Source organism: Bos mutus, chromosome 29 (genome assembly GCF_027580195.1).
Source record: "Bos mutus isolate GX-2022 chromosome 29, NWIPB_WYAK_1.1, whole genome shotgun sequence".
In the NCBI taxonomy this organism is placed as follows: domain Eukaryota; kingdom Metazoa; phylum Chordata; class Mammalia; order Artiodactyla; family Bovidae; genus Bos; species Bos mutus.
In genome coordinates this window covers 29005423-29019740 of record NC_091645.1, presented here as the reverse complement: position 1 = coordinate 29019740, position 14318 = coordinate 29005423, and the positions used below count along the sequence as shown (strand labels likewise).

The 14318-nt window shown below is 47.5% G+C and overlaps 2 protein-coding genes and 1 long non-coding RNA gene across 6 annotated transcripts in view; 1 reads left to right on the top strand and 2 right to left on the bottom strand.

Annotated features, from left to right (window-relative positions):
- DCPS (decapping enzyme, scavenger) overlaps nucleotides 1–3207 on the bottom strand; it is a 41473-nt gene extending 38266 nt beyond the window's left edge. The window contains exons 1-2 of one of the 3 annotated variants that reach the window (XM_005892268.3): nucleotides 2971–3207; nucleotides 1081–1255 (exon numbers count right to left, since the gene is read on the bottom strand). In XM_005892268.3, the coding sequence (XP_005892330.1) occupies nucleotides 1081–1255; nucleotides 2971–3171 (376 nt within the window). In that variant the 5' untranslated portion in view covers nucleotides 3172–3207. Of the gene's footprint in view, nucleotides 1–1080; nucleotides 1256–2432; nucleotides 2592–2970 lie in introns of those variants that run through there. The other 2 variants (XM_070365174.1, XM_070365173.1) reach the window with 2 other exon arrangements.
- Nucleotides 2942–14318, top strand: part of LOC138986243 (uncharacterized) — a 13307-nt gene continuing 1930 nt past the window's right edge. Inside the window, exons 1-2 of the long non-coding RNA XR_011463101.1 lie at nucleotides 2942–3044; nucleotides 7393–7548. This is a non-coding gene — a long non-coding RNA (uncharacterized lncRNA). The remainder of the gene's footprint in view (nucleotides 3045–7392; nucleotides 7549–14318) is intronic.
- Nucleotides 4937–14318, bottom strand: part of TIRAP (TIR domain containing adaptor protein) — an 18137-nt gene continuing 8755 nt past the window's right edge. For both annotated transcript variants that reach the window (XM_070365176.1, XM_070365175.1), the window contains exons 2-5: nucleotides 13032–13155; nucleotides 12668–12826; nucleotides 9816–10427; nucleotides 4937–8044 (exon numbers count right to left, since the gene is read on the bottom strand). In XM_070365176.1, coding sequence (XP_070221277.1) covers nucleotides 8025–8044; nucleotides 9816–10427; nucleotides 12668–12734 — 699 coding nt within the window. In that variant the 5' untranslated portion in view covers nucleotides 12735–12826; nucleotides 13032–13155 and the 3' untranslated portion in view covers nucleotides 4937–8024. The remainder of the gene's footprint in view (nucleotides 8045–9815; nucleotides 10428–12667; nucleotides 12827–13031; nucleotides 13156–14318) is intronic.

Below are 14318 nucleotides of genomic sequence, written 5' to 3'. Positions count from 1 at the left end.
CCCTAATGATCCAGTGGTTAAGCATCCACGTTTATACTTCAGGAGGCGCTGGTTCAATCCCTGGTTGGGGAACTAAGATCTCCCACATGCCAACCAGGGCAGCCAAAAAAGAAATCATTAAAAAAAAAAAACCCAAATCTCTGCTTTTCTTTTCCCCTCAGTTCAAGTGTAATAAAACTACAAAAGATCGAAAGTGATACCCTACCTCTGTACACATCAGGTGGCCTGCCCATAATACAGCTCAGGCCGTTTCCTCCAGAAGAAGAAAGGCTGGCCTCCCCAACCTCTGCAGGAAAGGCCTGCCTGGTCGCACATCACATTTGGACTAAGTACAAGGTCTTGTGTTTCAGGCAACCATAAATGACCAAAAATCTCTGCTTCTTAACTCACAAAATCCTCCCCTTCTCAAGTCCCTCCTCAATTACACTTCCTGTCTCCCCACCCTAGACAGTGAGTTCCTTCCGGAAACTAACTGATCTTACAGCACCCAGCACACTGCTCATTCCATAGCCATGTGGTGAAAGCAACTCCTTGATCAACTAAAGATCTCAGTTTTTCTGCTACCTATTTGCTGTGTGATCTTGGACAGCTTTCTTAACCTTCCCAAACTTCAGTTTCCTCCTCCGTAAAGTCCTACCAAAATAGGGCTGTTCTGAAGATTAAATACAATGACACATGTAGAATACTTAAAACTGGTGGCCAGTACAACATAAAGGGTTTAAGAAGTACAGACAGTCACCATTATTCCTATGAATCACACTCCCGCCCCAAAGCACATCATGCTGGAGCTGAGTTTCTCAGCCTTGACACCACCACCATTTCTTTGTTGTGGGGGCCCATCCGGTGCTTTGTAGGTTATTTAGCAGCATCTCTGGTCTCCATCCTCTAGGAACCAGCAACACCCTACCTCCCCAGTTCTGACAACCAAAAATGTCTTCATAGAATGCCAAGCGTCCCCTCCTCCTTCACAGGGGACCACTGTAACTGGAACATGTAAATCTGTAGTGGAGTGGTCATTGTTCCCCTATTTCCCCACCATCACACTCTCCCCGCAGACAGCCACCTCCACTCCTGTCTTACCACTGAGTTGCCTTGGAGGGAAAAGGTGATAGGTGCTGTAGACATCATTGGAGAACTGGAGCTGGAGCTCAGGACTGCCCTTCAGGAGCTGGGCCACCTGGTCCACCTGGAAAGGCGTCTTCTCTAGGATCACGACAGCATCCTCCCCATCCCCGTCCCCAGATGCCTCATTCACCTGTGGGGGAGACACCATCAGTGGGCCCAGAGGCAGAACCACTGGGGAGGCCCGGAGAGCAAACATAAACGCTCCCAGGGCCTCTGCAATCCCAACACTTGGGGTTTCCTTCCCTGCAGTCTTCCCTCTGGGGAAGTCTAGCCAAAGGTACTCATGTTTCCTCCCACAGAAGACATCTCATCAGCCCAAATCCTTGTGGCATCCTTCTTCTGAAAGATGCAAAGCTTCTCCGCTATCTTCTCTTTTAGGCTCATAAGGCCTCTGTCAAATTCTCCCCATTTTACAGATGAAGAATCTGAGGTCTAGAGAAGATTAAGTGACTTGCCCAAAGTGACACAAATAGTCAACGCTGAAACAGAAAGTAGAATCTCTTGGGTATCCCAACTAGCTTCAAGCTCCAAGGTTCTCTTGGTTAAAATCTTCAGCAGGAACCGCAGACTGAAGACAGGTGGGCTCAGAGAACCACACAGAACCTTGCTAAAAAACAAGAGATGCAGGGATTTCCCCGGTGGTCGAGTAGTTAAGACTCCACACTTCCAATGCAGGAGGCATGGGTTCCAGCCCTGGTCAGGGAACTAGGATCCTGCATGGCCAAAAAAATGAGACACAGAGATAGGCTCAGATGCCTCAGACAGGTTCCCCCGAGCTTCCAAAAGTGAAAGCTCTTGCCAGGAGTTCTGGAGAACCCTCTGACAGCCTCCTCACTAGTTCTTGGGGTGGTCTTCAGTCTCTCCTGAGTCCGTGCTAGAAAGCTGAGCACATGGTATTTGAGCCAGCGGTGTCTGTCTACTGGCAGATACTGTGCATTCCTGGAGATCAAAGATGGTAATTCTCATCAGTGCTGGCCTGTCAGCTCATGGCATGTAGAACTGGACCAGCAATTGAATAAACTGTCTCCCCTGTTGGGGTGGAGTCCTGCAGAGCAAGGATCAAACCTCCTGCAGTCTCTATGTCACTGCCTGGGGCTGCCTGGGGCCTGGATGAACAAGACCATCCAGCAACATTTACTAGCTTCTGACAGAAGATGAGATGGTTGGATGGCATCACTAACTCCATGGACATGAGTTTGAGCAAGCTCTGGGAGTTGGTGATGGACAGGGAAGCCTGGCATGCTGCGATTCATGGGGTCACAAAGAGTCTGACACCACTGAGCAACTGAACTGAACTACAAACTTACAGTAAAGAATCCGCCTGCAATGTAGGAGAGGTGGGTTCCATCCCTGGGTCGGGAAGATCCCCTGGAGAAGGGAATGGCAACCCACTCCAGTATTCTTGCCTGGAGAACCCCTTGGAGAGAGGAGCCTAGTGGGATACAGCCCATGGGGTCGCAAAGAGTCGGACAGGGCTGAACGACTAACACTTTCACTTTCACTAGCATCTTACAGGTTTAATGAATGAACGATGAATCCTTAGGGACTTCAACATGTGATTTTTAATCGGCAATACACTCTACTGGTGTTAGTTCTTTATTTTAGTAAAAGAGGAATTAAGAAATTTAGCCTTACGCGTGTTAATTCCCTTAGTTAATTTCACGGATAATCCTGTCCCTTCCACCAACCAACCCTCGGATGCATATTAGTGCATTCTGCCTCCCCTGTCCCAGGATTGGTATTTTCCGAAGAATCTATTAAAAAAAAAAAAAAGCAAAATCCGCCTCCGAGGCGACGATTGGGTCACCCCTTCCGTATCCCCTCCCCAGAACTGCCTATTGGTACCTTCCCGTGCAGGAAAATGATTTTGTCCCGCGCAGACTCCCTCAGCACTTTTTTCACCCTAAAGCCGGAGAAAGGTAAGCGGACAGGGGCAGAAGTACCATTCCCAACGCCCGCTTCCTCTCCCTCTGTGCTGGATGCCTCCGCCTCCTCGGCGTCCAGTTCGCGCTTTCTCTTGCTCTGCTGATGGGCTAGCTCCGCCATGCTGCCGGGCGGGAGGTGTGCGCCTGCGCAAACCTCACAAGCTCCTCCCACCCCGACAGAAGTGGCGACTACAACTCCCGACGTGCTTCGGGCCCGGAGACGGGGGCTCTTCTGGCGCTAAGGAGCCTAGGGGCTCGGATTCCTGGGACCTCCTCCCATCCAGCGTTTTAATTCGAGGTTACTTGTCCTTGATCCCCTTGTGCTGGCCCGCCCTCGTGGAGACCGGTGCTGAGGGAAAAGAGAAGGCAGCAGGTCTCTAAACAGGAGGGCTAGAGAGACTGCCATGTAAAAATTGTATTTATAATTTCTCTGCAACATCTCTAAGGGGCCACCACCTCAATAAAAGGCCAACTACCTAAAAATTTTTTTAAAAGCTGTCCCACTGGAGGAAACAAGATGTTTAGGAAACTTATCTGCGTCAACATCTGGCTCTGGAGAGAAGGGGGAAAAACAAAAATCCTGAAAACTTGTAATCACTGGTCAGTTTCCATTCAGGTTTAGAATTCAGATTCATACTGCCTACATGATCCAGGAACTCAAACTGAAAAATCTATTTCAGCCAGTTTTGTAGTCTTCACCTCTTGTTGTTTAGTCGCTGCGTTGTGTCCGACTGTTTGCAACCCCGTGGACTGTAGCCCTCCAGGCTCCTCTGTCCATGGGATTTTCTAGGCAAGAATACTGGAGTGGGTAGCCATTCCCTTCTCCAGGGGATCTTTCCCACCGAGGGATCAAACCTGTGTCTCCTGCATCAGCAGGCAGAATCACCAGGGAAGCTCACCAGTAACACATAAAAAGTATAAGTTAAAAATAACTTGTAGTTCCCTCTGCAGTGGATCCGTCTCTTGCTTCAACAGTGCTTGGACGGAACAGACCCAGGGATGCCCCTCGCTCCAGCCTCCGACCACCAGTGGAGCCTTCAGAATCAGTCACTCAGCTGTCCACTATCACCAGGAGCAGCCACAACCATTTTGGGGAGCTTAACTCCTTATTACAGATTAACCATGAGCTCCCAGATTGGTCAGAATTATTCCACTGAGGTGGTGGCCGCTGTCAGTCACTTACACTGCAGGCCTTCTACACCTACCTCTCTCTGGGCTTCTATTTGGACCACAACATTGTGGCTCTGGAGGGTGTGGGCCACTTCTTTTGCAAATTGGCCATGGAGAAGCACAAGGGCCCTCAAGCATCTCTTGAAAATGCCAAGCCAGTGCAGCAGCTGGACCCTCTTCCTGGAGGTGCAGAAGCCGTCTCAAGAGGAGTGGGGTAAAAGCCAGGACGCTATTGAAGCTGCCCTTCTCCTGGAGACGAACCTAAAACAGGCCATTTTGGATCTGCATGGCCTGCGTTCTGCCCGTGCAGACCCCCACATCTGTGACTTCCTGGAGACCCACTTCCTAGATAAGGAGGTGAAACTCATCAAGAAAACAGGTGACCACCCAACCAACCTTCACAGTCTGGCTGGTCCCCAGGCAGGACTGGATGAATATCTCTTCAAAAGGCTCACCCTCAAGCAAGACTAGGACCCTCTGGAGCCCAGGGGCCTTTTAGGAACCACCCTAACATCAGGGTTTCTGCCTGAAGCCCCTCTCTATAGCCACTAGGCAGCTTTTTAACATCCTGGAGCCCTGTCTCAAGCTTTGGACCAAATGGAAAAAGTAAAGCTTTTTGCAGCACAAAATAAATAAAAATACCTTTTACACTAGCAACAGAAAATATGACATGCTAAGGAATAAATCTCATAAAAAATGTGACTGACCAATATGGAAAAGATTTATATAAAGTTTATTGACATACATTTAAAGACAAAGAAATGGAGTCATAACATTTTTATAAAGTATTAAAACATCTATTCTTTCCACATTAATCTCTCAACTCAATGTAAGTCCAATAAAAATACTAATTGGCCCATTCCTGGAATCTGACACATGGAATAAACAATTTATATGAAGGAATAAAGGAACAGGGAGGGTTGAAGTGATTCTGAGGAATAAAGGAAGTGGGAAGAGCTTACTGTAAATTATCGAGGTTTACTAACAACCGCGGTAAGTAAGCCAGGGTGCCACTCACACAGGGTACATGAAGATAAGGAGCCTGGAGAACCTAGGCGTGTGATACATGACAAAGACACCAGAGACAGCACAGTCAGTGGGGGAGGATGGGCGCCAGCAAAGAATGGCTATTCAAATGGGGGGGAAACGGCTCTCTGACTTACAAATCGAGAGCAACAAAAACAAACCCGAACAAACATCCAAACATCCAGCTGGATTAAAGAACCAAATGTAGCTACTTCCATAAGAAAATACAAGAGTAGGGAAGATTTCCCAAAGAAGACACAGAAAGCGCAAACTACAAATAGAAGTGTTTACATTAAAAAATAAAACTTCTTTAAAAGATACTGTTATATTGTGGTCATATTTTTTTTTAAAAACTTCTAATAATTTAGAGAGACATACTTAAATATTTAGAAATAAAATAACACCTGGGTTTTGCTTCAAAGGATCTGGAGGTGACTTATGGGTAGGGTTATTGTTAATAAAAGCTTATCTCTGAGCTGGTAATTGTTGAAGCTGGGTGATAGGTATGCAGGGATTTGTCAAATTGCCGCCTTCCTTTTAGTGTATATTTTTTATAATAAAGGCAAAAGAGAAGAAAGAATATTATGACAATAGGATACCAGTATTCACCCACCAAATTCACACACACTTTAAAAACTGACGTGTGTGTATGTGTTAGTCACTCAGTTGTGTCTGACTCTTTGTGACTCTGTGGACTGTCCCCCACCAGGCTCCTCTGTCCATGGAATTCTTCAGGCAAGAATACTGGAGTGGGTTGCTATTGCCTTCTCCAGGGGGATCTTTCCAACCCAGGGATTGAACCCTGGTCTCCTTCATTGCAGACGGACGCTTTACTATCTGAGCTACTAGAGAAGCTCTAAAAAACTGATAATTCTAAGTAATTCCCTAGCAGTCTAGTGTTTAGGACTTAGCACTTTCACTGCCAGAGCCTGGGTTCAATCCCCAGTCAGGGAAGTAAGACCCCAAAAGCTGTGTAGTGTAGCAAAAAATAAAAATAAAAAAATCTGATAATTCTAACTGTTAGCAAGAACATGAAAAAGTGGCAACTCTTACACACACAGGGTAGGAACAGAAATTGGCAGAATCAACTTGGAGGAAAATTTCATATCTTCTACCAAGACCATTACTCTTAACTATTCCCCATCTAGGTTACATCCTAGATCTTGCCCTGGAAAACATATACAAGAATAAAAATGCTCACAGGCTTATTGTTTTCAATTAAAAAAAAAAAAAAACTGAAACAACCCAGTGTCCATTTGTAGAAGAATGTGCAGCTAAACAGTGGTATATTTACATAATGGGATGAAAGTGAATGTACTGGAGCTCCATGCATCAACGTGGATACATCTTACAAACATATGGCCAAAGGAAGGAATTTGCATAATCTGTAAACATAACACCGCTTATTTACAATACAAAACCATGTAAAAGTATGCTGTCAAGGATGCATACATACGTAATAAATTTCTAGAGAAAAGCTAAGAGTGATAACATTCAAAATTTAGGGTAGTGGTTACTTCTAGTAGGAGAAGGAAGGAGAATATAATTAAGGGCTTGTGAGAGTTTGTTTCTAAGCTGGGTGTAGAGTACGTGAGTGTACGACATTATTCTTTAGTCCTTTCATATATAATAAGATAATTTGTAATTAAAGGTTTTCTCATATATGCAGATAGCAAATCATGTACACTTGAAACTAATATATGTCAATTATATCTCAGTTTTTAAAAAAATATATATGTGTATATATTTTTTCAGTAAAAGGAGATGTTGGGGTGGGGAGTGGATGAAGAGACACAAAAGTATACATCAGGGAAATAATAAGTTCATTTCAGCTCAACAACAAGTTTTATTGAAAACATACCATCCTCCAGAGGAATATGCTGATCCCTCTGAGTGCAGAGGTGAGGAGCTCTCTGCATGAGAAAGCATGAGTTCTGGCCAGACCCCTGATGAAGCCCGCATGTCGGTGCATCGATGAGTGGGCTTTTGACCCCAGCTAAAAGGTCTGAGTTTCCCTTCTCTTTGCCCCACCTGCTCCCTGCTCTCTCCTGTCTCTTCTGAATGGTCTCTAGGTGTGGGTCTCGAATGACAGGTGTGCAGTGGAAACAAACAGCAGTGCTGAGGGCATCTTCCTCGTGCCTTTCAGATGTGAACGACGTCACAGGGAGACCCCGGCAGGAGTGTGAGTGTGAAAGACACCATACCTGTTGCTTTCTCCTGACGCCTGCTCAGGGCTTCCCCCGGCACCGCGGAAAACCACGCAGCTGAGGCAAGTGGTCCAGGATTCCAGCTCCTTACTCAGGTGAGCCACCTCTTCAAGAGGAATGCACCTCAACACCAGTGCCCGATTCCAGGGGATGAAGACACAGACACGACCTGCCAGGCTTCATGTCCAGTCACACAGGCGGCATCACGTGGGCCATATCTTGGTATCAGCACTTCCTCCAACCTCCACTTTCTGGCTCTTCCAGGCCTTCCTGGGGGATCCCCAGTCTCCCCAGGCCTTCTTGGGGAAGTCCCCAATCTCCCCAGGCCTTCCTGGGGGAGTCCCCAGCCTCGCCAGGCCTTCCTGGGGGGACTCCCCAACTTCCCTGGGTCCTTCCTGAGAGCCCACGGATATGGAGGCCACAGACAGTCTGATCCCTGGGTCATATACAGTGTCCTGCAAACTCACTCCTTACAACTCAGTGTGTCTGCTGAAATCCCAGGCCCTGGGCCCTCTAACTCCATTTCCCACTTTGCTCCAACTTTCTGGGTGCTGTGGTGATGGATCAAGCATCAGCCAAGGGTCTGCAGGTCTGAAAGAGATCCAAGAGGCACAGGGCTTGTCACCATCCTCAGATCGCAACATCTCTGTTTCCCAAATAGCTCCCTGCCTCCACTGCTTTTTAATCTATATTTTACTTTCCAAACCCACTGTTACATATTGCCCCTCCCTGGATATGCTTATCATGGGCAATCCTTTCCTATTATTTTGCACCTGTTTGCTTTACTAAACCAATACTAAACCAGGGTCCCTCCTGGCATGTTCCTGGCTCTTGGTGGACATTCCTAGCTCTTGAGGCCAACCTGACCTCAATGAGAGAAATCTAATACTATTAATACTAGTAATGATGATGTGTATGTGTGTGTATGTTCAGTCACTCAGTCATGTCCAACTCTTTGCGACCGCATGGACTGTAGCCCACCAGACTCCTCTGTCCATGGGATTTCCCAGGCAAGAATACTGGAGTGGGTTGATATTTTCTCCTCCAGGGGATCTTTCCGACCCAGGGATCCAACCCGTGACTCCTGCATTGCAGGCTAATTCTTTACCCACTAAGCCACCCAGGAAGTCCCAATAATGATGATAATGGCTAATATTTATTGAGGACTTGACATGTGCTAGGCCTTGCCTGTTACAAATATTTTACATGTGGCAGGCAGTATCCTGAATACCTACTTAGTGTACATACTTATTTAGGTATATAATATAATTCTCATTCAACCAATGAGAAAACCCAGGCACAGAGCAGTTAAGTAACTCACCCAGGTAACACAGTCTTTTCCAAAGCCTGTATCCTGAACTACAGGTAGACCTCAGAAACACTGCAGGTTCAGTTACAGACCACCATAATAAAGCCAATATTGCAGTCAAGTGAGTCACAAATTCTTTGGCTTCCCAGTGCATGTAAAAGTTATGTTTATACTCTCCTGTAGTCTATTAAGTGTTCAAAAGCATGATGTTTTTAAAAACAATGTACATACCTTCACAGAGAACTATATTCAATATCCTGTGATTAACCATAATGGAAAAGAAGATTAAAAAAATATGTATAACCGAATCACTTTGCTGTAGAGCAGAAATTAACACAACATTGTAAATCAAATATACTTCAATAAAAAGTTGATTTAAAAAAATGTACATGCCTTAATTAAAAAATAGGAATAGAAACAACTGCTCAGTCGTATCTGACTCTTTGTGACCCCATGGACTGTAGTCCACCAGGCTCCTCTGTCCATGGAATTCTCCAGACCAGAATACTGCAGTGGGTTGCCATTTCCTACTCCAGGGGATCTTCCCCACCCAGGGATCAAATCCGGGTCTCCTGCATTGCAGGCAGATTCTTTACCATCTGAGCCACCAGGGAAGCCCTAATTTAAAAATACATAGTGCTAAAAAAGAAAAAAAAATGCTAATTATCATCTGACCAGGAAAGGTTGCCACAAACCTTCTGTTTGTAAAAAAAAAAAAAAAAAAAATCACAGTATTTGCCAAGTGCAATCAAGTGAAGCCTAGGGACTTTCCTGGTGGTCCAGCGGTTAAGACTCTGTGCTCCCAATGCAGGGCGGAGGGGAGACTGGTTGTTCCATCCCTGGTCAGGGAACTAGATCCTGCTTCCCTGCAACTAAGAGTTCTCAGGTGACAACTGAAAGAGCCTTCACACTTCAAGGAAGATCCCCGCCAGCTAAAAGATGCTGAGCAGACAAATATTTTCCTAAAAAGATAAAATAGAGTGAAGCCCATACTAGACAACACTGGGTGTCTCCTAAAAGCCCAGGTAGAGCAAGCCCTTCCCCAAAGCTTACACCGCATGACAGCCTCCTTGACTTGGCGGAAGCCACCTTCGGGACCGCGGCCGTCCACGAAGTACATGTATCGGAGCTCGGCGGGGTAGGCGGCTCTGCTGAGGCCGGACATCAGGGGGATGGTGCGGCCCTCGGCCCCGGGGGCCTCGCTCAGCGCCTGCAGCATCTGGTACCTGCACCACGGGTCCCGGAGGAAGCCGGGGGTAATGAGCAGCACGCGGCAGTGGCTGCTGCTCAGCGCGTGGCACAGCTCGGACACGATGGCGCCACCTGGGGTGGCGTCGCGAAGCTGCAAGAAGCAGCGCAGGCTGGCGGCACCGCCCTCCAGGTAGGAGACCAGCTCCTGGGCGGCCGCCAGGTCCTCCTCGCTGTGGCACACGCACACATCATAGTCCTTGCTCCAGCGGCCGCCGCTGCTGTTGCCGCTGTTGCCGCTGCCGCCGCCACCGTCAGCGCTCCCGTGCGACGGTGCAGGGATGGGAGACACCTCTGAGCTGGAGCCCAGGGATGGGGGGCTGTCCGGTGAGCTCGGGTGTGAAACGTCACTGAGGGCGCTTTCTGGGGAGACGCGCATCTTCGTGGGCTTCCTCGCCAGGGCCTGCCTGAACCAGTCTGCAGTGGAGAGAGGCATTGCTTAGGCTTGGAGTTCTCAGAAGGGGCTTCCTCCCGACCCCACCGGAGAAGAGTCACCTCAGGAGGGACCCCAGTCCGTCTCCCCTGCCCAGCTTCTCACACCAGCTGTTCTGTGTACTGTGTCCATCCCTCAGGACTTGCCCCAAACTTCCCCTTGTCTTTAAAGGTTTGGGAAATACATAAAAACTGGTTGTTTGAACTTCCCGGGTGGCCCAATGGTTGAGAATCCGCCTGCCAATGCAAGGGACACAGGTTTCATCCCTGGTCCAGGAAGATTCCATGTGCCTCCGGGGAACTAAGCTCCAGCGCTCACTCCAGAGCCCGCGAGCAGAAACTACTGGTGCCCACGTGCCCTAGGGCCCAAGCTCCTCTACAAGGGAAGTTACCGCAATGAAAAGCCTGTGCACTGCAGCTAGAGAAAGCCCACACACAGCAACAAAGACCCAGAGCAGCCAAAATAAATAAATAAGCCTGGCAGTTTTATAAGTCAGCGGAGACGTAATACCTGCTTTTCCTACTGTACTGCATATTTGAAAGTTACTAAGAGAGTAGATCTTAAAAGTTCTCATCACAAGAAGGAACTGTAAGGTAATGGATGTTAACTAGAGTTAACTTAGTTAACTAGTTAACTAAGTCTAAGTTAACTAGACTTAGTGTCACGATTATCTTGCAATGTATACAAATGCTGGATCATTATGTTGTACATCTGAAACTAATGGAGTCGAGTATGTCAGTTATACCTCAATAATTAAAAAAAAATCTTTGGTATAACAATATGAGAAACAACAACAACTCTAGCTGTTTTACCAGCCTGGTTAGGAAAGACAGCTTTGCCTGCTCCACACCCTTTGGTTTCTGATACACTCATCCTAACCAGAACGTCCCACGAGATGACTAGTCAACCATCTGTGAGTCTGTAAGCAGAATTGTATTAAGCTGGTAAATGTCAGTTAGTCCCCAAACCCACTTTTAGCACTCAGGGGAGGTGGATTTAGATTAAGGGGAGCAAAAGAGAGGCAGGGATTGGCACCTGTTTGGCCATGAGAAATCCTACACGCTAGGTACATGCATGCTAAGTCTCCTCAATCATATCCCACTCCACGACCCTGTGGACTGTAGCCCACTAGCTCCTCTGTCCATGGGATTCTCCAGACAAGAATACTGGAGTAGGTTGCCATATCCTCCTCCAGGGGATCTTCCCAACCCAGGGATCGAACTCACATCTCTTATGTCTCCCACATTGGCAGGCAGGTTCTTTCCACTAGCGCCACTTGGGAAGCCCTGAGAAATCCTAGCTTCCTGCCAAATGGGGAAAATGGAAATGTGGAAGGAGGTCACTGTCAGAACTCCTGAAGACCTTAGCACTGATTGATTCCAAACCATACTTTGGAGGGCCCCACAGATTTGATTGTGGACCGCTTGCTTTCTGGATGGCTTTAAACAAGCCAGTCAATGTTTCCACTTCCTTATCTGGAAAATGGGTTCATTTCAGTTGTTGTTGAAGGCTGCTGCTGCTGCTGCTAAGTCGCTTCAGTTGTGTCCGACTCTGTGAGACCCCATAGACAGCAGCCCACCAGGCTCTGCCGTCCCTGGGATTCTCCAGGCAAGAACACTGGAGTGGGTTGCCATTTCCTTCTCCATTGCATGAAAGTGAAAAGCAAAAGTGAAGTCACTCAGTCGCGACCGACTCGTAGCGACCCCATGGAATGCAGCCTACCAGGTTCCTCCATCCATGGGATTTTCTAGGCAAGAGTACTGGAGTGGCTTGCCATTGCCTTCTCCGGTTGTTGAAGGTTAGAGGAAATAATGCCATATCTGGCATATTGTTGAGTACTCCAAATGATTTCAACTCAGCCTCTCCAGCTTTTGATCAGGACAGAAAGTCTGGTATTCTGGAAGTGGACTTGTCCTCTCTCTCTGCTCTGCTTATCTCCTTCCTCTGAATGATTCTGAGTGATTTAGATGACAAGAGACAGCAAGTTAAGTACTCAGCATGGTGGTTTCCAGGCTGGGACGATTAGCTGAGCACACCTGGGAGACCAGTGAGCCAAAATGATTGAAGGCTCCCAGAGGCACACCTCCTCATTCCCCACAGAGACCTGGGCACTGAGGTCAAGACAGGACCACTCCCCCTGACCATCAGCCTCCTTTGAATCTCTTCAGGGCCTGTGTTTGGGGGCCAGGCAGCCTCCTGGAATTAGGAGTCTGTGTCTACTCACCAGCCATCTTGCCCAGAGGCTTCTTGGACCTGGAGCCAGGAGCCGGGGAGGAGGTTGATGATGCCATCGTGGTGGGGTCCAAACTAACCCCATGAGACCAGGCATTGGTAAAGTGGGAGAAGGGAGGGGCCCCAGTCTTGACCTCATGGAACAGCCATTCTACAAGAGACAGAGAGAGCAGGTCACAAAAGCTGGACCTACCTTACTCCCAGTCTCTGGGCATGGGCTCTGGGAGTTCTTTCTCTCTGGGTGCCTGACAGAGGCTCAGTCTCTAAATGGGTCCCTTATGGGATTAGGGTCAGCCACCACTGGGATTAGAGCTGGTTTCTAGTGAAACCCCAATCTGTGTAGTGATCAGACTTACAGAGTATGAGCTCAGCATGACCAGCAGAGTGACTGTCCTCTGCGCCACCTGGCCAGGGTTGCATTCGGGATCTGGGGAAGGGCAACTGGCAAGCACCTCGTTGTAGGAACTTCTTGTGTAAATGCTGAAATCAGAGAAGAAGGTCTGTTGCTACTTGAACAAATAATTATGTGTCAAGCTAAACAGATATTTTGCAGTAGAAAGCCAGCTCATGTAAGAAACCTTGGAAAACTTTTCCTCCAAGCCTGCCTTTCCCCAAATAACTCCCTCCATCTGCCCCCCAGCCATCCAACCTTTTCTCCCTCCCTCTCTCCCTCAGCTGCACAAAGTGGTAGAGTTTACAGACTCTGCAGGCAGAGTTCCTAGATCTCTTATGAACTGTGGCCTCTGGTAAACTACTTACTCTTGCAAAACTTTAGTTTTTCCATCTGTGAAATACTACAGCCTGCTCAGCATTATTGTGAAGACTACATGAGATGATTTACGTAAAGTGCATGGTATAGAATGCTCAGGAAAAAAATTACTCTGGTAGCTGAGTGGTAAAGAATCTGCCTGCCAATGCAGGAGACACGGGTTTGATCCCTGGTCCGGAGGATTCCATATGCCTGGGGCAATTACGCCCGTTTGCCACAGCTGTTGAGCTTGTGTTCTAGAACCCAAAAATCGCAACTACTGAAGCCTGCGCACTCTAGAGCCTGCCAGTGCTCCACAACCAGAGAAGCCACCGCAGAGAAGCCCCAGCACCTGCTCTTCACAAATAGAGAAAATAATAAATAAATGAAAAAATAAAACAATCCAGGGACTTCCCTGGTGGTCCAGTGGTTAAGAATCCACCTTGCAATGCAGGGGACCTGGGTGCAATCCCTGGTGGAGGAACTAAGATCCTATATGCCACAGACTTACTAAGCCCAAGAGCCGCAACTAGAGAGTCCACATGCCGTAACGAAAGACCCTGTATGATGAAACGAAGACCCAACGCAGCAAATATTTTAAAAAATAAAACAAGCCAGATACTGGAGGGATATAGTCAATGTTTTTCCAAATTCCAGAAGGTTATTGGTTTACTTTTTGGAGGTGGAGGGAAGGGATTGTCAAAAGGCATCAACATTTATATGGAAATGCAAAGGACCAAGACTACCTCAGATGGCAACTTGCTGTGTTCTTTTCCCACCACAATGACCTAACGTCCCTGATGGCGGAGACTCTTTCTGCTTAGGCTTCTGGGAGGATACTGTGTGGAGCAGAGCCCACCTGATCTGAAACAGAGTCACTGCGATCTAGTGGCTT